The following is a 25,940-nucleotide window of genomic DNA, read 5'->3' on the forward strand; positions in this document are numbered from 1 at the left end:
CAATCAGGAAGGGGCTGGAGAGGAGCAATGCAAGTAAATATTCAAGAAGCGCTAAATATACACACTAACATGTACCAAATAGATAATCAAAAAGGACCTACTAAATATAACACATGGGATTTGTTGTTGTTTAGTTGCTAAGTCGTGTCCAACTTTGCAGTCCCACAGACTAGCCCACCAGGCTCCTCTGTCCATGGGATTTCCCAGGCAAGTGCGTTACTGTTTTCCAACCTGGGATCAAACTCAGGTCTCCTGCATTGGCAAGCAGATTCCTTATCACTGAGCCACCTGGGAAGCCAAATATATATCAAATAGATAATCAAAAAGGACCTACTGAACATAACACATGAGGTTAATTGTCCACTAAGTGTGTATGTGATTCATGAGAATATCTGCTCCACACTCCTACAACTAAAACTTATCTCACTCGATTATTGGCCTTGCTTGTTTTATTTTGTCCACTACCCCACTTCCAGTTAGACTCTATGCTCCAAGAACTGGGAAAATGCCTGCTTTTTTCACTATTCTATTGCAGGTACCTAGTAGAGTGTTGGCATTCAATGAATAAAAGTTTAATTTAAATTAGGATTTTGCTGTTAAGTAAATCAGGCAAGAATTAAAAAAAGAAAACAGACCTCCAGGACTTCCCTGACAGTCAGGTGTTTAAGACTTATCCTTCCAATGCAGAGGGTGTGGGTTCAACCCCTGGTTGGGGTGCTAAGATCCCACATGCCTCATGGCCAAAACACCAAAACATAAAACAGAAGCAGTATTGTAACAAATTCAATAAACACTTTAAAAATGGTCCACATCAAAAAAAAAACAAACAAAAAACATATCTCCATTATTTAGTAACACCTAGATATTAAAGTTACTTTCACAATAAGAATAACTAAATTCTGAAGTTGAAAACCTACCAAGAAGACTTTAATTTCTTAAAATCTGAAGTTTGGAAAAAACTATTGCTTTCAAGCTTGAGTCCTCTTACTAATCAGTATGATTTGTGTTTAAAAAAAAAAAAAAAAAGTATTCAATGGTTTGCTTTGCCCAATGTTAATGAGCCCCGGCTGTAAGTTCGCCCTGGAAAAGGCCAAAACACAGAGCATGGCTGATTACCACGATTTACATAATTTCTCACCAGAGGCCCACAGTCAAAGTCATCACTCACTCTAGTGTCTTTAGAATATTAGAAACAACCCAAGCAGCCAGTAAGTCAGGAGTTCCACTTCGAGAGCTTCCTTTTGTACATACTCAAGAATCTTTTCTTGCTGGATTCATCATTAATAGCCACTTATCAAATCTACCAGTATTTTTGATTTTGTGAAGTCTCTCCCCACACCTGTCACTTAGAACACTGTCTTCTCTAATCTCTCTTCACTGCATGGAGGTAGAATAACTGAGGAGTATGATAAATAGCGATGGGCAAATGGGAGTCTGTTTGTGAGAAGCAGATGTTTCAACAGTGTTAATAACCAAAAGGCAAGACACCAGAAAGGGGAGGGGCAGGAAAACCCAAAACAAGAAAAATCCCAAAACTTCCAACTTCAACTTTTCAGGGGCAAAATGCTATAAAAATGGTATGAAAGGACTTAGAGACACAATGGCAGAGTAGGAAGGCCTTGAGCTCACCTCCTCTTACAAGTACACCAAACTCACAACTGCTGAACAATTATCAATCAAAAAGACTGAAAGTGAAAGTCGCTCAGTGGTGTCTGACTCTTTGCAACCCCATGGACTATACAGTTTGTGGGATTCTCCAGGCCAGAATACTGGAGGGGGTAGCCTTTCCCTTCTCCAGGGGATCTTCCCAACCCTGGGATCAAACCCAGGTCTCCCACATTGCGGGCAGCTTCTTTACCAGCTGAGCCACCAGGGAAGCCCAAAAATACCGGAGTGGGTAGCCTATCCCTTCTCCAGGGGATCATCCTGATCCAGGAATCAAACTGAGGTCTCCTGCATTGCACGTAGATTCTTTCCCAACTGAGCTATCAGGGAAGGATGCCCCCCCACCCCCTGCAAAAAAAAAAAAGACTGGAATCTACCAAAAAAAAGATATTTTATATCCAAAGACACAAAGAAGAAACCATGAGAAGGGGTGTATTCGCAATATAATCAAATCCCACACTCCGCAAGTGGGCAACCTGCAAACTGGAGAATAAATATATCACAGAAGTTCTCCCACAGGAGTGAAAGCTCTGAGTCCCACGCCAGGCTCCCCAGTCTAAAGGTCAAGTACCATGAGGAGGAGCCCCCAGACCATCTGGCTTTGAAGGCCAGTGGGGCTTGTTGTAGGAGTCCACAGACTGGGTGAAACAGGGACTCTACTCTTCGAGCGTGCACACAGTATCTTGTGCTAGAACCCAGGGTGAAGGCAGTGACGTCATAGGAGCCTGGGCCAGAGCCACCTGTTGGTCTCAGAGGGTCTCCTGAGGAGGTGGAGTGAGGATGGGGCAGCCGTGGCTTACTGTGGGTACAGGGACTCTGGTGGTCTCCATCAGGGAATATTCATCGGTATGAGCTCCCTCGGAGGCCACCATTTTGGCACCAAGACCTGGCCCCAACCAAAAGCCTGTAGGCTCCAGTGCTGAAACATCTCAGGCCAAACAACCAACAGAGCAGGAAGAGGGGGCAAACAGAGAAGAAAAAGAGATAAAAGGAATCCAAACTGAAAAAGAAACAATTACTGTTTGCAGATGACATGATACTCTACATAGAAAATCCGAAAGACACCACCAGAAAACTACTAGTGCTCATCAATGAACCTGGTAAAGATACAGGATAAATGCACAGAAATCTCCTGCATTCTTATTCTCTGACAATGAAAGATCAGAAGGAGAAATTAAGGCAGGAATCCCATATATCATCACATCAATGAGTACGAAATACCTCAGAATAAACCTACCTAAGGAGATGAAAGACTTGTACTCAGAAAACTTTAAGAAAATGATCAAAGAAATCAAAGATGACACAAATGTACAGAGACACTGTTTTTGGACTGGAAGAATCAATACTGTCAAAAATGATTTTACTATGCAAAGTAATCTACAGATTCAGTGCAATCCCTATCAAAATTACCAACAGCATTTTTCACAGAATTAGAACAAAAAAGTTTACAATTTGTGTGGAAACAAAAAAGACCCCAAATAGCCAAAGCAATCTTAAGAAAGGAAAGTAAAAGTAGAGGAATAAGGCTCCCCTGTCTTCAGACTATACTATAAAACTACAGTAACCAAAATAGTATGGTAGGTCTTCCTTGGTAGCTCAGTGGTAAAGAATCCACCTGCCAATGCAGGAGGCATGGGTTCAATCTCTGGTCCAGGAAGATCCCATACGCTGTGGGACAGCTGGGCCTGTGTGCCTCAACTACAGAGACAGCTCTCTAGAGCTCATGAGTTGCAACTACTGAGCATACACAGCACAACTGCTGAAGCCCACACACCCAGAGCCTGTATTCCACAAGAGAAACCACTGCAATGAGAAGTCTGCACACCGCAGCTAGAGGTTAGCCCTGCTAGCTGCAACTGAAGAAGGCCCGTGAGCAGCAGCAAAGACGCAGTGCCGCCGAAAATAAAGTAAATAAACAATATTTAAAAACCAGTATGGTACTGGCACACACAAAAAAATAAGTATAGATCAATGAAACAGGATAGAAAGCCTATAAATAAATCCACACACCTACAGTCAGTTAACCTATGACAAAGAAGCAAGACTATACAAGAGAAAAAAGACAGTTTCTTCAATAAGTGGTTCTGGGAAAACTGGAGAGCTACCTGTAAAAGAATGAAATTAGAACATTCTCTAACACCATACACAAAAATAAACTGAAAATGGATTAAAGACCTAAATGTAAGACCAGATACTATAAAACTCCTAAAAGAAAACATAGGCAGGATACTCTTTGATATAAATTGCAGCAATATCTTTTTGGATCCACCTCCTAGAGTAATGGAAATAAAACCAAGTAGGGCCTAATTAAATTTAAAAGCTTTTGCATAGCAAAGGGAACAATAGACAAAATGAAAAGACAACATCCAGAATGGGAGAAACTATTTGTGGATGATGCAACTGAAAAGGATTACCCTCCAAAATATGCAAACAGCTCAATATTAAAAACAAAAAACAAAAAAGGGGCAGAAGATGTAAAATGACATTTCTCCAAAGAAGACATACAGATGGCCAAAAGACACATGAAAAGATGTTCAACACTGCTCATTATTAGAGAAACGCAAATCAAAACTATACTGAGGTATCACCTCACACCAGTCAGAATGGCCATCATCAAAAAGTCTACAGACAATAAATGTTAGAGAGGGTGTAGAGAAATGGGAACCCTCTTACAATGTTGGGGGAAATGTAAATCAGTACAGCCACTACAGAGAATAATATGGAAGTTCCTTAAAAAACTAGAAACAGAGTTACCATATGATCCTGCAATCCCACTCCTAGGCATATATCCAGGGAAAATCATAATTTGGAAAGATACATGGGCACCAATGTTCATTGCAGCACTATTTCCAATAGTCAAGACAAGGAAGCAGTGTAAATGTCCATTGACAAATGAATAAAGAAGATGTAGTACATACATAAAATGGAATATTACTCAGCCATAAAAAAGAACAAAATAATGCCGTTTGCAGCAATATGGATGGACCTAGAGATTATCATACTAAGCGAAGTAAGTCAGATAGAGAGAGACAAATATACAATATCACTTATATGTGTAGTCTTATATCACTTATATGTGTAGTCTTAAAAACAATACAAATGAACTTATTTAGAAAACAAATAGACTCATAGCCATAGGAAACAAATTTATGGTTAAAAGGGGAAAGTGGGGAGGAGGGAAAAAGGAATTTTGGATTAGCAGATACATACTACTACACATAAAATAGATAATCAATAAGGACCTACTGTACAGAGCAGAGAACTATAGTCAATATTTTGTAATAACCTATATGGGAAAGGAATCTGAAAAAGACTATATATATAGGCTTCCTAGGTGGTGCTTAGAGAAGGCAATGGCAACCCACTCCAGTACTCTTGTCTGGAAAATCCCATGGATGGAGGAGCCTGGTAGGCTGCAGTACATGGGGTCGCTAAGAGTCGGACACAACTGAGCGACTTTACTTTCACTTTCATGCATTGGAGAAGGAAATGACAACCCACTCCAGTGTTCTTGCCTGGAGAATCCCAAGGATGGAGGAGCCTGGTGGGCTGCCATCTATGGGGTCGCACACAGTTGGACACGACTGAAGTGACTTAGCAGCAGCAGCAGCAGGTGGTGCTAGTAATAAAAAGAACCCATCTGCCAATGCAGGAGACATAAGAGATGCAGGTTAGATCCCTGGGTCAGGAAGATCCCCTGGAGGAGGGTATGGCAACCCACTCCAGTATTCTTGCCTGGACAGGGGAGCCTGGAGGGTTACATCGAGTCCAGAGGGTCCATAGAGTCGCAAAGAGTTGGACATAATGAAGTGACCTAGCATGCATGCATGCACATATATATGTAACTGAGTCATTTTGTTGTACAAGCGACTTAGCAGCACCAGCAGCGAAGAGGAGGGTATGGCAACCCACTTCAGTATTCTTGCCTGGACAGGGGAGTCCAGGCAAGAACTGAGTCACCTTGCTGTACAATTGAAACTGTTAATAACAGTGTAAGTCAAATATGTGTCAATTAAAAATTAATTATAGTAAGTCTCCTACATACAAACCTTCAAGTTGTGAACTTTCAAAGATGTGAGGATGTGTTTGCACGTCTGGTCTCGTAAGTCACTTCGCGTGTCTGGTGTATATTGCCATGTGTGTGCATTCTCTACAAGTGTTTGTGCTTCTGTGTACTGTGTTGTACAAGCACAGGAGTGTAGTCTCTTTATTTCAAGCTAGATCTGCAAGAGGGCAACTGCACTGAACTCCTTGCTGTGCAACATGAAGAATTGACTAATGAAGATCTGGAGCTGGAGGCCCAGAGAAAGCACCAAGAGAGACAAGCGGAAGAAGAAACTGAAGAACTGAAGAGCTTCATGATGCAGGAAATAGGAAAGGGGTTTTCCCTGAGAGGCCCTGTTAAGTTTTTGAGGCGCTGGACCTGAATGCAGAAGAGTTCACAAAGTCTGCAGCAGCCATTCAGAATGCAATCCAGTGCTGCCAGGTCATTATGGCGAGAAAAAAAAGAGCTACTACTCAGACACCACTAGATTGTGTTTTCAAGAGGATAGATGGAATTGAATCCAGCAAGGAACCAGAACCTGTGACATCAACGTCAGGCGTGAGTGAGGCTGCAGCTTGCCCTCCATCTCCTATTGCTGATGATCCTTCAGCTCTGCCGTCGCCCACTTCTCTCTCCTCCAGTCTGTGACGCCTCTTACCCGTTCACTTGATGCCAGCCCCTGTATATCAGCTGTTGGGCCATACTACTGTACTTTTCAAGTACTTTCTCACTGTACTTATTGTACTTTTTCTTACTGTACTGTAAGATGAAAAATGTTTTATTTTTTATGTATTATTTGTGTAAAAAGTATTATAAACATATTAAAGTACAGTACTATATAGCCAAATGGGTTAGTTGGGTACCTAGGCTAACTGTGTTGGACTTGGAACAAACTGGACTTACAAATGCACTCTTGGAACAGAGGTGTATGTGTGCAGGGGACTTACTATAACTAATTCTAAAAAAAAAAACTTAAAGAGAATATTTACTTTTAACACATAGCTCTGATGTACCAAACCATTACCTCAAACAGCTCAATATTTTCAACAGTTATCTCCCCAAAGCCCTCCTAGTGTTCTAAGAATCGCCTCTCAAATAAAGAGACAAAGAGGTCTCCTGTCTTGAGTGTGTAATTTTTATAAATTGCATCAGACCCACAGTGAGTGTCTTTCCAGGAGTTTCACCACAATGAAAAAGAAGTTCTGAGATAAAACTGTCGCAGGAGGTCAGGGGAAGTGGGGAGTTGTGGGGTCACAGACCTGACCCGCAAGCTGCTCTCAGTCAAAGCCAGGGGGTGCGAGGCCCGGGGCCCGCCGCCGGTCCGGTCCTATCTCCGCGGCAGAGGCCTCAGGTGCAGCTCGCGTTCCAGCTGCTCGGCGGTCAGGCTTCCCTGGATGGCCTCGCAGCCCGGGTTGAACACGGAGTAGGCGCTTTTCTCTCCCTGCGTCTTCTCCTCGGGGCCTCGCGTCCCCACATACATCCAGTAGAACAGGGACAGGACAAAATAGGCCAGGCCAAATTCCAGTTCCACGAACAGCCCCAGCAGGACCAACCAGAGGAGCACCTTCAACAAGGTGACGCTGGTCAGGAGAGACCGGTCCCGGGGGGCCAGGGGCGGCGGCGGCCGTGGCGGTGGTGGGGCTTCGGCTGGACTCCGTGGTGGCTGTGACTCGCGGCCCCCAGGCCCAGCTGCTCCCTAGGACACAAGAACAAACCAAAGAAAGAATAAAGGGCAGTGGGGCCGGGAGGACCAAAACCCATCTGGAGAGGCAGCTGTCCTCGCGTGGGAAGGCTTCCCCTCACTGGTGTCTGTTTTCTTGCCCTGCTCTCTAAGACAACTATCTCCAAAGAGCTTTCATGCATCCTGCTCTGAATCAAAACCGATCAGTGAGATGTGACTTGCTGAAAACCTCACAGTGTTCAGGTGGATTCCCGTCTGAGGCAGACATTTCACCAGATTAGTCTGCTGCTAACAGGAGCTAATGCAGCCCCTTCAGCAACTCCCTGTAATTGATCAGGCGGCAGCCGGGCACACACTTCCCACACAGAATCAATATATGTCTGTTGATTTGATTAGACGAGCTAAAATTTTGTTGAGTGGCATGATTCTAAAATGAGGACTATTCTACACGTTAAAAAAAAAATCATAGTTATAGCCACAACCTTTCCATCCCCTGTGACCATCCTACACGGCCCCAGGGTCTCCTAACTGGACTCTCCTCCTTCTAACCGGTCTCTCCCCACGCCACCCCATGTACAGCTGCTAAATAAATCTGCCACAACACCCGTCAACCTCCTGCTCACAAACCTTTGACACGTTTTTACTGCCTACCAGTTAAATTTTAAACTCCTTGGGCTGGAATCCAAGGCCTTGCATTCACTCAAAAGACAGAAGTGCCGGAACACAGACCCCTGTGCTGGGTGTAATGGGAGACAGAGGTATTGAAGGAGCTTTTCGGAGCTTGGTCTCCAGTCCAGTATTTTCTAAACTTTTTTGGGTATGACCCACAATAAAAAATACATTTTGTACTGCAAACCCCTCCCCCCCCCCAAAATATATATGGTGTATATATATGTGTGTGTGTATCGGGAAAAAAGGCTTCACATATCAACACTTTGATTACATATGAAGCTTTGATTTTCTATTTTTAAAATTACATTTAGTTAATTTAGGATAAGACCTTCAAAATTTTTTTCACTACCCACTAATGAGTCATGATTTGCAGTTTGTAAAATAATGTAAAAAGTTTCCTGAACAACATGATCCACAATCTATTGCTCTAGAAATGAATCCTCTGGTCTTACAACCCAAAGACACTGCCCATCTGTGGCTGGGAATATTCCTCTCCATTCCTCAGGAACTTGCTCTCTCCTGGCAAGCACGGCTGGTGAACTATGTATACCCTGACCTCTGGGGCCATCAAGCAGGGTACCCCTCTGCCTCCCAGAGCTCTAATTGGCTCTCTTTCTCACTGAGTATCAAACTATTTGTCATTCAAGTGTCTCTCTTTTCATATAGATCACATGTGTCCCTAGATTGTTGCATGAGGTCACCATACTGCTGCTGATTATCTTCTGGTATCTCCAGAGCCAAACAGCACTGCACACGTAAGTTCTCCGCACAGAGCTGACTTAGTTCATTTATTCAGTTATATCCCTTATTCTTCACACGGCAATTTAAAAGGGACCAAAACTGTTATCTGATCTCCAAAAAATATATAGGTCATCTGTGATTTTTTTTTTTTTTTTTTTTAGCATCAACCCTGGGTCGTGAAGATCCCCTGGAGAAGAAAGTGCCAACCCACTCCAGTATTCTTGCCTGGAAAATCCCATGGACAGAGGTGCCTGGTGGGCTACAGTCCGTAGGGTTGCAAAGAGTCAGACACGACTGAAGTGACTTAGCATGAGTTGCAATTATTAGCTTTCCAATTAGATTGGAAAGGTAGGTCTTTGACATATAATCAGCTACACTCCCCACCCCCTCCACATACATTAAATAAATAAATGTCCCTTTCAGATTCCACCAGTGTGCACAATAGGGAAATCACTGATGGTCTTAAAAGGGAACAAATACAATCCGATTAATATCTAACACTACTCTGGATGCCAGGCAGAGAATGGGCTGCAAGAGAAGAAAAAGGAAATTGTTAATAGCTCATGCAGGAGGCCCAATAAGAGAACACCAGGTAGAGATGAGGCTGGTGACAAGGAGATCAGAGAGAAATGATGGACTGATGGATATAGAAAACATCTTGAATGTGCACCACTTGAAATTCACAGTAAACTGAATTTATTTTATTATTATAGGAACATTAATAAGAATAATGCTATGGCCACCATTTACTGAGTGCCTTCAAGATGCCTGATCTCCTGTAACCCAGCAGACAGGCCTTATTAGTCCCAATTTACTAATAAGGAGACATTGAGATGTAAGGAATTCCCCTAAAGTCACAGCTGGTGACGAGCAGAGATGAGGTTGGTCCAGGATCCTAGCAAGATCTCCCTTCAAAGCCCTTTTTACTTAACCAGGGGCCTTCATGGGGAATGCTAAGGGGGAAGGGTTAGAGAGCTAGAAGGAGATGAGGTAGGGGTAGGGGTGTTAAACTGGCAAAGGGAACAAAGGAGAGGGAGGCTCCAGAGATGCCTCCCACCAGTGCACCTCCTACTGTAAAAGCTGTGTGTGAAAGTATTTGTCAGCACATATGGTGCAGTTTAGGGAAGGGACTTCCATTCCCAGTATACCAAAGTGCTTCCCACCTCAGGGCCTTTGCACCTGTGGTTTCCTCTGAGAGAAAAGCCCTTTCCCTTCACACCACCTGGCTGACTCCCTCTTCTACAAACCCCAGCAAAAATGTCACTACGTGGGCCCTTGTCCTTGTCCCAGGTTTCTCAAGAGTGGCTCCTTCTTAAGAAAAATGGTGAGGTCACTTCCTCTATGAGGTCCTCCCTCTCCACCCAATTTAAAGTGACACTCTGCATCCCTCACCCCCGGTTCACCAGCACGCTGGGTTTTCCTCCTTTTTATAGCATTCATCATTCTGTTCTTTCAACTCAAAAGCAACTTCTGTGAGAGCAGGGCCTTGTCTTTATTGCACTGTCTCCTGGGACTCAGGACAGTAGATGGAACATAGTGGGCACGTGACAGAGTGAACGAATGCTGGTGGGGAAAAGGGAGAACTTAAGAGATGACTCCTGGATCTGAAGGGGTGATGCAAAGCCTGTGCCTGGCTAGGTCATGCCAAAGAAAGAGGGCATTTGAGCAGTAAGCCAACCTGAGCCAAGGTCTGGAAGGGAGGAGTTGCAGGATAAGTGTGATCAATAGACCCTGGAGCTAGATGGTGCACTGGGGGGCTGGGGAGGGAGATGGAGGTGGGGTAGGGGCTTGGCAGGATTAAAAAATAAAAGTTACAGGCATTTTTGTCCCACTGTGGTAGAAGCTTGCTGTAGAAAGAAATATTTCATTTGGGGGAAATGCTTTTCACCAAGCTAAATTCGAGAGTGAGAGGAGGAGGAGGTGGACGCCTCCGTATCAACGGCCAGCAAAAAGAAGCAATTACAAATAGAAGGATAAAGAAATCTCGGACAAGCCACTATGTACCACCCAAATTATTAGGTAGAGATAGATCAGAAATTGGCGGGGGTGGGGGTGGGGAGCAATTTAATGATAATTTCACACCGGAGCAAACTCATGAATGATAACTGAGTAAATGAAAATGTGTTCTAGACAAAGTCCCTTATGAAAAACAGAGTAGTTGATAAGAAGCAGAGGAGGTCCAGCATTGCCTCTCACCCCTTTGTCAGGCCATCAGTTTTTGTGTTTTTAATAATGGAAATTTTCTCCAAGCTCAGCTCCTCTAGACCCAACTCAGTGATCTCATATTCCTTTGGAAATGAGACATAAGGTCAAAAACTCATTGTGTAGGCTAGATGTTTTGTAACTGTGCGGAGGAAAAGGGGTAGAGGAAATGGATTCTAAAATCCTAAGCAATTGTGCTCTGTGAGTTCTAATCCACAATAAAGTTATCCTGAGACAAACTGTATGCAAGGAAATGGATTGTTTGAACCCTGCACACTCTTTCTGCAAGTCAGTAGGAACCTTGTGTGTCCTGGAGAACAATATCTAATTCAAACTAAGTAACAATAAAAATTGTTTGATTGATTACCAAAAAATTACCAAAAAAAATTCCTTATAACCAGATGTGGTGCGATGATAGATGAACTTAAGAAATTTTAAGAGGAGTAAGGCACATTTTACTTTTAAAAAGGAATTGCTGGCACTTATTGCACTTAGGAGGTACAAAGACCAGCTCACAGATTTCCCCTTGATATTTTGTCCCGTGTTCCCACATGCATGCCCCAATCTCACACTCAAGCCATCCTGCCACTTTACTCATGAGTGAAAACCAAGATACAGGGAGAGGAATGAGAGATTACCAAAAGCTAATGAGGCTTCCCTGGTTGCTCAGACGGTAAAGAAATCTGCCTGCAATGCAGGAGACCTGTGTGGGATCCCTGGGTCAGGAAGATCCCCTGAAGAAGGCAGTGGCTACCCACTCCAGTATTCTTGCATGGAGAATTCCATGAAGAGGAGCCTGACGGGCTACAGCCCATGGGATCGCAAAGAGTCGGGCATGACTGAACGACTAACACACTTAAAACAGGACTAAAAAGCTATCATACTAATCTATTGTTTTCGCCTTAAACATTGTTAAACTTGAATAGGCTTCGCTACTTCAACAGTGATACACAACACAGGCCACCACAGGCAGTCAGCACCCTTCTGCCAGTTCTGTACTCAAACACCATTTCTAAAGCGCAGGCTATTTGGGCGACTGGCCGCACGTGGCCCAGATGCGAAATCAAATCAAACTTTAATTACTGCCACTTCTCGTCGGCATCCAATTAGACCTTTCCCCCTCCATTAGCAGAGGGCTGTGGCCCCCTACGGTTGTGGAGAGGTTTCCCAAAGCCACAACGACCACTCAACTCGCTGTGAATAACGCAAGGGCAGAGGTGATTTCTTCTGGGACCCTAGACCCTCAACTTCCCGCCTGGAGTCGAAGCTGCGTGGGTCCCTGGCTGGAAAGAAAATGTCAAAGTCACTCTTCAGGGCAGAACAGGAGGGGGCAGGAAACGCGAGGCCCCGCCGCCGAGCCGGCGGGAGGCGCCAGCAGCCCCTCTCTGCTAGCGAAAGTGTGCTAGCCCCTCAGTCGTGTCTGGCTCTTTGTGACCTCATAGACTCCTCCTCTGTCCACCAGCTTCTCCAGGCCCGGGGGGCGTGGCCTGGGCCGGGCCATTCCACGACGTGGGGGCGGGGCCTGCAGGCCACCACTTGACGCCGGGGCGGGGCCTCGGCAGAGGCGCCGCGGAGGCCACGTCGGCGTTTCAGAAGGCAGGTGCCTGAGGGGTAAGGCCTCCCTCCTCTCACCTGAGCGAGGCTGGGCTGGGCCTGGGCACTCGGTGGCCTCGGTTTCCACAGCAGGAACCGTTTTAGCCAGCCTGAGGGTGCTTTTGGAGTCGTAGCTGCTTCTGCCTTCTCTCCCGAGGTTTGTGTACGCTGGCTCGAAGTGCTGGGTTCAGCCACCAGCCCGGCTCGCTTCCGGGCCGCCCGGAACTCAGCTAACCGCTGCTCCATGGCGCGCGCCCCCTTCTTCGCGCGCCCAAAAAGCGCGCGCGCGCCCGCCTGCTCGCCCGCGGGGAGCCAGTGCCGACTTTGCGGGGTTCCGGGCTGCAGTGCGCCTGCGTGGCGGCGCTCTCTGTTGCGCGTGCGCGCTAGCGGCACTGAGCGCGGGTGAGGCGCGTGCTGGCTTTGTGACGTTCAGTGAGCAGTTTACAGCTCATTGTGCGCTCCAAACGCGTAAGAGCACTGTTCATGTCCTCGAGCTACGTGGTTAAGAACCTAAACGTAAAGGTTGTGTCATTGTTTCCAGCTTTTGCCCTAGGCTAAGCGCTGCAATGCTCTCTCACGTCGGGATCAGCTCCCTAACAGGTGGAGCATCTCCACAGGTTAGCACCAGATTGAGAAGGTGGTCCCAGGGCATTGAAAAAGGCCCATGATCTGTGGGACTTTTCATGTCAGAAGGAAGGCAGGATACAGCCTTCCCTTTTCCTTTTCACCGGTTTGCCAGTCTTAGCACTTTGGAGGGTTAGCACTGCTCACTGGCAGGCAGGTTGTACAGACTTCGCCCAATCACTACTCTCCCAAAAAGTCACAGTTCCAGTCAGGGACTGTTTAGATTTTTAAAGCTCTAAGCATCTAGCTTTGATGCTTTTGAACTTTGGTGTTCGAGAAGATTCTTGAGAGTCCCTTGGACTGCAAGGAGAGCCAACCAGTTCATCCTGAAGGAAATCAGTCCTGAATATTCATCGGAAGGACTGATGCTGAAGCTGAAACTCCAGTACTTTGGCCATCTGATGGGAAGAACTGACTCATTGGAAAAGACCCTGATGCTGGGAAAGATTGAAGGCGGGAGGAGGAGGGGAAAACAGATGATGAGATATTTGGGTGGCATCACTGACTCAATGAACATGAGCTTGAGTAAACTCTGGGAGTTGGCGATGGACAGGGAGGCCTAGCCTGCTGCAGTCCATGGGGTCACAAAGAGTCGGACATGACTGAGTGACTGAACTGAACTGAAGCATCTAGCTAAGTGACGCTAACATGATTGAGAACTATTTCTTGGGTCTTCTTGAGTGTGAGTCAAGGAACAAGATGAACTAGAATTGGAGTCTTTCATACTCTTAGCAAATGTTTATCAAGAACCCTCTATATATCAAGGGCTCCCATTATAGCTCAGTTGGTAAGAAATCCGCTTGCAATGCAGGAGACCCTGGTTCAATTCCTGGGTCAGGAAGATCCCCTGGAGAAAGGATAGGCTGCCCACTCCAGTATTCTTGGGCTTCCCTGGTAGCTCAGCTGGTAAAGAATCTGTCCACAATGCTAGAGACCTGGGTTCGATCCCGGGGTTGGGAAGATCCCCTGGAGAAGGGAAAGGCTACCCACTCCAGTATCCTGGCCTGGAGAATTCCATGGACTACATAGTTCATGGGGTTGCAAAGAGTTGAACGCAACTGAGCGACTTTCACTTTCTATGTGTCAAGCACTGTATCTGTCACCAGAGATCCTGGGGGTAAAGGAAACAAACCATTGTTTTCCTAGCGTTTAACATTCTAAATGGAAAGGCAGTTGCAGTAATCATGTATTTATATTTAGTGTAATATCAGGTACTGAGACTTCCCTGGTGGCTCAGACGGTGAAAGCGTCTGCCTACAATGCGGAAGACCCAGGTTTGATCCCTGGGTTGGGAAGATCCCCTGGAGAAGGAAATGGCAGCTCACTCCAGTGTTCTTGCCTGGAAAATCCCATGGATGGAGGAGTCTGGTAGGCTACAGTCCATGGGGTCACAAAGAGTCAGACCTGACTGAATGACTTCACTTTGACTTTCAGGTACTGATCATGGGCTTCCCAGGTGGCTCAGTGGTAAAGACTCTGCCTGCAATGCAGGAGACTCAAGTTTGGTCTCTGGGTCAGGAAGATATCCTGGAGAAGGAAATGGCAACCCACTCCAGTATTCTTGCCTGGGAAATCTGGACAGAGGAATCTGGCAAGATATAGTCCATATGGTCGCAAAAAGGTCAGACACAACTTAGCAATTAAATAACAACAGGTACTGGTTACTGTTGTGAAGAAAAGTAAAGTAAGAAATAGGGCTGGTGGGGCTATTTTGAGCCAGTGACCAGGGAAGGCTTCTCTGAGGAGTTGCCATTTAAGCAGAGACCTAAATGAAGTGAGTGGTGGAGGCATGTAGATACCTGGAGATGAGCATTTCTATCAGAGGAAACAGCAAATACAAAAGTCTTGAGAGCTCAAGTACTTTGTTTGACCTGCTCACAGAACACCAATGGTCGGTTCATATAAGGCCTTACAGGCCATAGTTGAAACTTTACCCTGCGTTCTGAGTGTGATGGTAAGTGACAGGAGGATTTTGAGTACAAGATGACATGATCTGACGTATTTTTAAAAGATCACACTTGCTGCTAGATGTGGGGCACTGGAAGGGTGCAAGGACAGAAGGAAGAAAGCCAGTTAGAAAATACAGTGGTATAAGAGAGACTGGGCCTTTGGGGGCTAGCGTGGGAGTGATGGAGTTGGTGAGAATTGGTCAGATTCTGAATATAGTTTTGAATATCTGAGCCAGCATGATGTGCAGCTGCATTGGATGTGGAGTGTGAGAAAAAAGGAATCAAGGGTGACATATTTCCACCAGCCCCTCTGTCACCAATCCACACACCTTAGAAACCAAGTGAAAAAATGCTAGGTACTTTACTGAGATGGAGGAAGACTGGCAAGTTTTGTTTTGGACAGGCCAAGAGTTTGAGGTGCCCATTGGATAAACAATGGAAGCAGTTCGACAGTGAAAACTGGAATTCAGAGAAAAGTCAAGACTGGAGATACATACTGGGAGTCATGAGCATGTGTGTGATAAAGCCATGAAACTAGGTGAAATCAACTAGGGAGTGAGTGTGGATAAGAAGAGAAGGTATATGAGAACTGAGCCCTGACTAGTTGGAGATGATCTGTGAGACAGAAGAGAATGGGGATGTTATACTACAAAGAGTTGCCATTGAGAAGTCACAGAAAGTTTCTTACCCGTCAAGGTAGAATGACAGGTAAGTTTCTATCCATCCAGAGTAGATCTGCTTCTCTAGAGGGACTGGAGATTCTTTTATTGATTGTATTTCCCACTTGGTAATGTCAACTGTAAGTTGGCCCTTGCCATAGGTGCCCGCCATCTACCTCTACAAGGATTAAATCATGTGCTGCTGCAGCTGCTGACCTTCAACACTACCCAAAGGAGTTCAGGGTGGAGAGCAGAAATGAGGCACTCTGTGCTCCGGGAAAACTGGCAGGACAGGTCTTCAGATAGATATTCTTAGAACTGATTTTATGAGCCCAATTATTGTATCTCCTCGTAACTAGAAAAGCACTAAAATCCTGCTTGGTGACAATTGTTTCTTGGGACTAGCAGAAGCTTCGCAAGACCAGAAGAAATTCCACACACACACAAAAAAGTGCTTAATTTCATGTATTCCCCCTTCACCAAAATCACATATATACTGTCCTTTCCTCCTACCTCTTTGAGACAGAGTCTCAGAGCTATCTGAGGTGCTGTCTCCTGGGCTGCTGTCCTCGCATTGCTCCAAATAAAACTTAACTCACAACTCTCACATTGTGCTGTTTTTTTTTTTTTTTTTTTTTTTTTTAGTCGACAGTAATCACACTGAGACCTTAGAACTGCATTTGTCATCTACTTCTAGCAGGCATTTAGACTTAAGGCATACAATTTGTGGGCTGTTGCAGTCAGGGTCTCTGGCAGGAAACATGGCACTTTTGAAAAGGTTAAGTCAGGAGAGTTTCATGTTACAAAGATGTGGCAAGACTGAGGGGCAAGGAAGTTCATAGGAAATGTATGTTACCAGCCTCTGGGCCTCAGGCAGCAAGACAGAGTGGTCATCAGAACTCAGTGAATCCTATAGCTAGAGGAGAAGCCCAAGATGCAGGAGCTGTTAAACGGGTGGAGAAGGGTGGGAAGAGGATAAGAGGAGCAAACAGAATATCCAGCCAAGTACTAATGGCATTTCTAGCTCCATCTTGCTTCAGTAACCTCATTTTCCCTTTTCTTTGTTTTCTGCTTATAAATATATTTTGTTTCAGTGCTTTGTAAAACTCTTTAAATTCTTTTTGGAAGAGGTTGAAAGAATGGGAAAAAGTAAAGATGAAAGAGATGATCATGACGAACACCTTCTGCCAAACTAACTCCATTTCCTTTTCGGATAAGATTGTGAGCCTAGTAAATAAGAAGGATCCCAAAGTGTACTTAATGTGTGAATTTAAGTTTTATTTGCATGTACCGTATTTCATGTGTATATAAATTGGCACATAATAAACATGTAATATATGTACATGTATGTCATATTTGTAAATCATAAGTAATAAAATACCCACATGTCCTCCTAGGGTATCCATGCTATGGAGAGTATAATTCCCCATTCTTTGACTTTGAACTCAAACATCCAAGTTGTTTTTGCCAAATGGATGATGGCAAGCATTATGCAGGTAGAGGGGCTTGATGTGTGTTTGTCCTGTTGAATGTGCCCTTTTAATTTTCTGCACTGCCATGAGATGGACTTGCCACAACTAGCCAGCTGTCCAAGAATAATGAGAGTTCTGTGGATATGGCTGACTCACTGACCAGCTGAGCCCAGCCCAAAATAGCTGCCCCCAGCTTACCCAAGATGTATGAAAAATAAATGTTTGTTTTATATCACAGAAATTTTGTGGTTTGGTTACACAGAAAAAGCTACTTAAGAAAAAAAAAGAAAAGAATGTGCTTCTCTGTACCTGTGGTCTGTTCCTGACTCCTGCCCACCTCATCAATCTATTAATGTAGTGAGTTACATTAATAGACTTTCTATCAAACCAGCCTATATTCCTGGAATAAACAAAACTCAGCCACTTTATAACATATAAAATTAAAAGCTAGGTCCAGTTTGGTAATCTTGAAAGAATTTTGTACCTATGTGCATTAATGAGATTTTTCAATCATTTTTTTCCCCAGTACTGTTCTTGAAAAGTTCTGAATTTAGGATTATACTAGCTTTATGAAATAAGCTGAAGTCTCCATCTCCCCTCCAAACCCCCATTTTTAGAACAGTTTGAATAAAGTAGGAATTAACTGGTTCTTGAATATTTGATAATACTTAGTAATAAAACCATCTAGACCTGATGTTTTCTTAGATCAGATAAAAGAATATTTGATAATACCTAGTAATAAAACCATCTATAGCTGATATTTTCTTAGATAAATAAATATAAGCAACAATTAAGTGGCTTCATAGCTGGTCACACAGCCTTACCCAAAAAGTGTTAAGAAATGGATTAACATCAGTCTGTCCTATCTGATGTTTTTAGGAGCGGCTTGCATGAAAACATAAAAGACAGTTTATCATATTTTCATGTGATAAAAACTTGATAGAGAAATCTACAATTTTATCTTTAGGGTAAAAAAAACAAATTTAATTAAATTTATCATGATTAAAGGGTTGTGTAGATGCTTAGAGGGAACACTACCTCCTAGATCGGCATTTATGTTTTTATGTCTGTTCTTACTTCCTAATCGTTAACTTGAGAGAAGTTTGCTTCAATAGGAATTGGAGCTTTTCCCTGACCCCAAGCTGGGGAAGAGGGGCATATGTGGTGGATGCTTCAGCTTCTACATGTAGTCAATTCCATTGTCTGAGAGAGGACCACCATGCTCTCCTGCTTTCTTTGGTCCTGTCCTGGCAGGTACCACATGTCAAGTTCTAAGCACTGTGCTTTATATGACAAGCCATCAGAGTGTCCAGAGGAGATTGGTCTGGATAATGATGTTTCTAGAGCAGGGCTTCTCAACCTTGGTACGTTAGGCATTTGGGGCCAGATAATTCTTTGTTGTGGGGGGCTGTTCTGTATCTTGTCCTGTATGTTAGTAGTATCCCTGACCCCAGCCCATACTTGCCAGTAGTATTCCCTGGTCATTGTAACAACCAAAAATGTCTCTGGATGATGCCAAATCAGTGGTCCCCAACCTTTTTGGACCAGGGACCAGTTTCATAGAAGACAATTTTTTCCATGGACTGGGGGTGGGAGCGGAGAGGTTGGTTCAGCAGTAACGCGAGTGATGGGGAGCGAAGGGGAACAGCAGGTGAGGCTTCATTCAGTGGACCGCTGCTCAATTTCTGCTCTGAAGCCCAGGTCCTAACAGAAGCCCTGGGGGTTGGGGACCCCTGCCGAAAGTCCCCCCTGGAGGCAAATTTGCCCTCGGTTGAGAATAACTGGTCTAAAGACCATATTTTAGTAAGCGTAGTAAAGGCAGTGGTGATTTGGGTCAGAGAAGAAGAGTCATAGTGAAAACATACCAGTTTGTTTTAGAAGCTATTAAAAGGGCTATTGTGAATGGGGGACAGAATCATTTTGTGGGGATCCAAAAGGCAGAACTGGGGCTTCCCAGGTAATTCCATGGTGAAGAGTCTGCCTGCCAGTGCAGGAGACACAGGAGACTCGGGTTCCATCCCTGGGTCAGGAAGATCCCCTAAAGGAAGGCATGGCAACCTGCTCCAGTATTCTTGCCTGGAGAATCCCATGGACAGAGGAGCCTGGTGGGCTACAGTCCATAGGGTCGCACAGTGTTGGAAGAGACTCAGAGTTGGATGAAACTGAGTGTGCATGCAAAAGGCAGAACAAAGGTCAAAAGTTTCAAATTACAAGGTGACAAATGTGGAATCTTTTTTTTAAAGGAATTTTCCACCAATTCAGAGTTTCCAGAAATAGCCAGCTCATGGAATAATTTCAGTGCAGTGAGTTTCCAGACACTAGCCATATTCAAGCAGAGACTGACAAACCACTTGTCAGGAATGCTGTAGAGGGGATTCTGGGCTGAAGAGGGATTTGGTTGATGTAGGTGATTACTAAGTCTCTTCCAACTGGAGAGTTTAGTGTTTTAATTCAAACTGGGATGAGAAAACAGAAGGCTTTGGTGCATCAGACTAGACCGTGTCACATAAGTTGTCGGTGCCACTGCCGGGATCCCCTCAGCTCTCACTATTGCTGGACATGCTGATGGCTTGTTTCTATGAGCCCCTGGGGGCTTCAGGAGTGTGTTTAACTAGTGCATGAGGCAGACCAGCGGTGGTGGGGGGATTATTCCCCCCCAACCATCAAATAGCCTCCAACCAATTTTAGAGTTGGTGGATAAATACCCCAGCTTCCTCACGCCTCATTGGCAGGAATGACTCTGAGGTAAGTTCCACAGAGTCTTCCAGGGGTCTTCAGGAGAAGGAAGTCTCCATCGCCCACAGCAGGACCTGCTCATGAAAGCATCCTATGTCACCTGTCTCCCCTTACCTGTCTCATTTCCCTGCCCCACTATCAGCGCTCCCTGGAGTCATTCCCCAGTAAGCCTCCTCCATTCAAATCTCAGGACCTTCTTCCAAGGGAAACTAAGGTCAGACCTACATAAGACCTAAGCAAGGTCTATGGACATGATTATAGAAAGGGAAGTAATGAGAGGGCTGGTCGGTATTTCACATGTATGAGATGCTCAGTCTTGAAGTTTGAAGCAAGAAGGATGGCTTTAGAGTGGCACAATTCAAGGAGATGGGAATAAAGGAGTTAGGAAAACAGAAAGGAAGGGGAGTTTGGGGGGAAATGGATACATGTATTCATTCAGCTGAATCCCTTCTCTGTCACCTGAAACTATCACAACATTGTTAATCAGCTATCAGTTCAGTTCAGTCGCTCAGACGTGTCTGGTTCTGAGACCCCATGGACTGCAGCACACCAGGCTTCCCTGTCCAACTCCCGGAGCTTGCTCAAAGTCATGTCCATTGAGTGGTGATGCCATCCAACCATCTCATCCCCTGTCATCCCCTTCTCTCGCCTTCAATCTTTCCCAGCCTCAGGGTCTTTTCTAGTGAGTCAGTTCTTCACATCAGGTGGCCAAAGTATTGGAGTTTCAGCTTCAGCATCAGTCCTTTCAAAGCACATTCAGGACTGATTTCCTTTAGGATGGACTGGTTGGATCTCCTTGCTGTCCAAGGGACTCTCAAGAGTCTTCTCCAACACCACAGTTCAAAAGCATCAACTCTTCGGCACTCAGCTTTCTTTATAGTCCAACTCTCACATCCATACGTGACTACTGGAAAAACCATAGTTTTGACTAGATGGACCTTTGTTGGCAAAGTAATGTCTGCTTTTTAATATGCTGTCTAGGTTGGTCATAATTTTTCTTTCAAAGGGCAAGCGTCTTTTAATTTCATGGCTGCAGTCACCATTTGCAATGATTTTGGAGCCCCCCAAAATAGTCTGTAGCTGTTTCCATTGTTTCCCCATCTATTTGCCATAAAGTGATGGGACCAGATGCCATGATCTTAGTTTTCTGAATGTTGAGTTTTAAGCCAACTTTTTCACTCTCCTCTTTCACTTTCATCAAGAGGTTCTTTAGTTCTTTGCTTTCTTCCATAAGGGTTGTGTCATCTGCATATCTGTGGTTATTGATATTTCTCCCAGCAATCTTGATTCCAGCTTGTGCTTCATCCAGTCCAGCATTTCTCGTGATGTACTCTGCATATAAGTTAAGTAAGCAGGGTGACAATATCCAGCCTTGACATACTCTTTCCCTGATTTGCAACCAGTCTGTTGATTCCATGTCCAGTTCTAACTGTTGCTTCTTGACCTGCATACAGATTTCTCAGGAGGCAGGTCAGGTGGTCTGGTATTCCCATCTATTGAAGAATTTTCCACAGTTGGTTATGATCCACATAGTCAAAGGCTTTGGCATGCTAGCAAAGTAATGCTCAAAATTCTCCAAGCCAGGCTTCAATAGTACATGAACCATGAACTTCCAGATGTTCAAGCTGGATTTAGAAAAGGCAGAGGAACCAGAGATCAAATTGCCAACATCCATTGGATCATCGAAAAAACGAGAGAGTTCCAGAAAAACATCTACTTCTGTTTTATTGACTAGCATGTGAGATGAGTACAATTGTGCAGTAGTTTGAACATTCTTTGGCATTGCCTTTCTTTGGGATTGGAATGAAAACTGATCTTTTCCAGTCCTGTGACCACTGCTGAGTTTTCCAAATTTGCTGGCATATTGAGTGCAGCACTTTCACAGCATCATCTTTTAGGTGAGATGCTTGTCCCCTCTGCCAGGATGTGGGCCCTGAAGCTGCCTAGTGCATGCAGAGGAAAGGTGCAGGAATATCCTTGCTCGCTGGCATTTAATTTACCAGTTGCCTCTGAGCTGAGGCTTTGGCAGATTCTGCTGGAATCTGAAAGAGAACCTTTCATACCGAGGGCCTGCTGCTGACCACTGAAATTGAGAGACTTGGCAGATAAGCAAACAGTAACTGGAAATCAAACTTCCTGAGTTGGTAGGAACACAGGCCCTGGAGACAAGGAGCCTCTGGGAGCCTCGGGACCAGAGCACTGAGCACTGCCCATGCCAGTGAGGACAGGCCAATGTTCAGTTTTGACCCTCAAGAAGACTCCCATCAATCTCAAGGTGGGCTGTCCACCTGGGAGGCAGCTGTCCCGTGACAGGTAGATCATTGGATTGAGAATCCTGGTCCCCTGGGCACTTCTAGACCCATTCAGTGGGCATGAGACAAGCTGGGGCCTGGGACCCTTTGCTGCAGTACTTGTGCCTGGACATACCTCTCCTGAGCAAAAAAATACAGAGAAACTACAAGGGACTAAAAATAACTGTGCATATGCACAGTTGGGGCAAATTATGGGCAATAATAATCGGCTATACTTCAATACAAAATAAAAGTTTAACTCAAAATAAGAAAGGAAGGGGAAGGGAGGCCACAGTGTTTCAACTGAAGTAGTCTGATCCGGACAGCTCCTAGGGAAGCAACTTGGCCCACACTTCATGTTGAACTCCGTGGAGGACAGAATCCAGTCATTCTATGATTCTGTCCTCCAGGGACTTTGGAGACCATTCAGTCAGTGTCGATGAACACCTGCTACGAGCCATGGTCTGTGCCAGGCTTTGAGGACACAGAGGAATAAAATATAGTCCCATCCCATAGGAGTTTATGGTCTAGTTGGAGAGGCAGACACATTAATAGAAAATTACACATGGAGGTCTGGGGGAGCAGAGGAGGGTCCCCAACTCAGACTGGGGAGTAGTATGACTTCAGATTTAAATATGGGGAAACTGAGGCCAGAAGAAGAAAGTTGATGAGGTTATATAATTCCTGGGCATTGCTGTTGACAATAAATATTTCTGGTGATAGTCCATTTTGCATTTGCATTAGAAAATATTGGCACATGAGCCCCTCCCTGCTCCTGCTGCTCCCCCTGCTCTTGGCTTAATGGTCAGAACTTGCTTTGGTTTAATAGCTACTGCTGGTTTGAATTTTGCCTTTTTGTGTCCCCCAGCCCCAACTCAACTATAGGGATCTTGTGGTCCAGAAGAGCCAAGCAGTCTCTTGTCAGTCCTGTCTGATCCCATTATCTGAAGCATCCTTGTTACCCGCTTCTGCATCTCCTTAACTCCCTATAATTTCCAAAATCTCAGGTTATGACAGTTTTCCACCCACCAGACATGCCTCACATTGTTCTATTTTGAGTTCTATTTTGATTAGCACTCTTGCTCTGAGAAATGCCTCCTACAACTCGCAGGAGAGATGATCAGACAAAGCCCACAGAATTACAGGAAAGATACTCTGTATGCAAACCCCATCCTCAAACTTTCCTTAATTTTTTCTGAAAATATCTGGGGAAAAATCTCTTTGCAAGTTGAGAATAAAGAAAGCAATAGGTGCTATGTTTCAGACAAGCTTGCTCCTGTGATGTGTGGGAATAAAGTTAGAAGGAAGGCAAGATTTTGCCCTTTACAGTCCTTTGAAGAAATGGATTGTTTGGTTAAAATATGCACATACACCCAGAATGGTGTATTTCTTGATTCTTGACAGCTGCTTAGCCTCTTCTCTGGAAACTCCTGCTTCAGCTCTTGCATTTTCTCTCCAGTCACTGACCTTGTAGAGTGCCTGAACATCAAAGTTTAGGGCCCAAATGGACCCATCTTTTATCCTAATAGCATTAGCTGCTGTGGAGGCTCGGAGGACTTAAAGGTGGCCTCTTCTGCATGACTTAGCAGTGGGAACACAGCCAGGGCCCCTGGCTCCGCTTGGTTGTCACCTGCTCAGCTGTTAGTCATTTCAGTGCTTTGCACGCTGGGGAGCCATTACTGCTTCTTTAGTAAGGCGAACATGATGGAGGGGAAGTGAGGCTATGCCTCTCCAGTATCCAGCCTCCTTCCAACATGCGTGTCATTTTTCTCGACCTGTATCCTATGGAAAAGAGATTTTCTATCTTAGTTCTTTCTTTAAAAATAATTTTGTTAACCTTGAGACTCGGTTGAGTAGCTCACTATCAACCAACAATAGATATTCTTGTCAAGTTCCAATAATAATTGACCTTTGCAGAATGATTAATGTGTGCCAGGCACTATGATGCTACACCCTGAAAATCATTATGTACTTTAATTTTCTCAACAACCCTTCAAGAAAGCATTTAGACAGAGATTAAGTAATTCACTGTCACACAGCAAGCCACTAGTGAGACCAGGATTTGAACCTGAGTCTTACATCAGAGCCCAGAAATCCACTTCTTCTGCCTCCTCCTCTGTGCAGACCACTTCCTAGGTGGTAAGTGGCCTCCAAAAATGCTTACAAAAATGCTTACACTCATAGGGAAGATGAAACAAGAATGTGAAATGCTAAATAATGCCAGACAGTATCTGCTAAGTGTCCTGTCAGTGAAGCAGGCAGTAAGGAACTCACCAGGTAGAGGAAAAGATCAGTGAGAACAGGGGTATTCTAACAGGCTGCATGGAGAAGCATGGATTTGATCGACCTTGAAAGATGGAAAGGACTTGGGTAAGCAGAAAGAAAGAAATAAACCAAATAAACTTTAAACACATGGGTTCAGGTCCCAGCTCTGACATATGTGCAACCATAGGAAAGTCTCTCATATTTTAATTGCTACATGAGGCTAAGGGGGGGTAGTATGCAGTCAGGGATAAAGCTGAAGTTTGGAGTCAGAAGCGGTCTCAGAGAAGTAGGGAGGGAGGAGGTAGTGATTAGAGGGGGAGAAGATGTTGACAAACTTTTCTCCTGACTTCGCGGCAGCTCTGTGAGTAATTACTGTGACAATCCATTGAGCTGCAGAAGCAAAACAAAACCCCCTAGCTTCTCATTTTTATTTTGCCTTAGGAAAGGCACTTGTCCCTCTATTTCTTCATTTGTAAATGGGGATAGTATCTCACAGGCAGATAATCAAGATGAGGTGAGCAGCTAGGAAGTACCTACCAGTACCTGGCCCATTGTAGACCCTTAGTCAACATGGGCACCTGAGATTATGAAGCAAGCATGGTCCATACTTGGTGGGTAACCGAAGACTGGGGAAGAAACAGAGGAAAGAGAAGATCTTTCTAACCCAGACAAATTGGAATGCATGTGGAGCATTGGTACCTTGGTAGGTTCTTAGACGAAGGAAGACACTATTCATCTGAGATGGTTAAATTGAAACTGTTCCCATATCAAAAACTGACGTAGAACTTTTCCTCCTGTCTTCTTCTGGATTCCTGTCACCCTCCAGAGCTTGTCTGAACCAAAATAAATCCCTTTCTCCCAATACCTTGATAAAAATCAAAGTGTTAGCTATTCAGTCATGTCTAACTCTGGGATTTCCCAGGCAAGAATACCAGAGTGGGTTGCCATTACCCTTTTCCAGGGGATATTCCTGACCCAGGGATCAAACCCAGGTCTCCTGCATTGCACGCAGATTCTTTATCACCTGAGCCACCAGGGAAGGCCCTTCCCTTGATAGACTTGAATTAAATTTACTCAGCCATTGACCTCACTTTGAGGTTTCTTTCAGGTGGCACTGACAGGCCTATCAATCAGCCAGCCTCCAATAGTCCCCAGTGGTTTGTAGAAGCCATTGGGGGATTCCTGTCTGCCTCACAAGAATCTAACTGGTAGGAACAATGGACTGAACCCCTCTGTGAATCTGGGATCTCCATTGGGAAGTCAATAGGGGAAACTATATGATACTTACCTTTGGCTTTTGGTCTCCTTTCTCACCAGGAGCTGCTAAGGACACAGAGAGATTCCA

At 44.6% G+C, this 25,940-nt stretch overlaps 1 protein-coding gene across 1 annotated transcript; it reads right to left on the minus strand.

The window, feature by feature from the left end:
- Positions 1-6,824: 6,824 nt before the first annotated feature.
- Positions 6,825-12,988, minus strand: SAYSD1 (SAYSVFN motif domain containing 1). The gene is made up of 2 exons (XM_043907368.1): positions 12,639-12,988; positions 6,825-7,406 (listed from the first exon to the last, which is right to left on the minus strand). The coding sequence occupies exons 1-2, from the start codon at positions 12,843-12,845 to the stop codon at positions 7,038-7,040; spliced, it is 576 nt and encodes a 191-aa protein (XP_043763303.1). The 5' UTR covers positions 12,846-12,988; the 3' UTR covers positions 6,825-7,037.
- Between the last annotated feature and the right edge of the window lie 12,952 nt (positions 12,989-25,940).

Source organism: Cervus elaphus, chromosome 7 (genome assembly GCF_910594005.1).
Source record: "Cervus elaphus chromosome 7, mCerEla1.1, whole genome shotgun sequence".
Classification (NCBI taxonomy): Eukaryota; Metazoa; Chordata; class Mammalia; order Artiodactyla; family Cervidae; genus Cervus; species Cervus elaphus.

What these genes read in the sequence shown, in the direction of transcription:
- SAYSD1 (XM_043907368.1), bottom strand. Translation starts at nt 12,845, where the DNA reads ATGGAGCAGCGGTTAGCTGAGTTCCGGGCGGCCCGGAAGCGAGCCGGG. An exon ending in CCCAGCCCAGCCTCGCTCAG is followed by an intron (nt 7,407 to 12,638) that starts GTGAGAGGAGGG and finishes CTTGTGTCCTAG; the next exon opens with GGAGCAGCTGGGCCTGGGGG.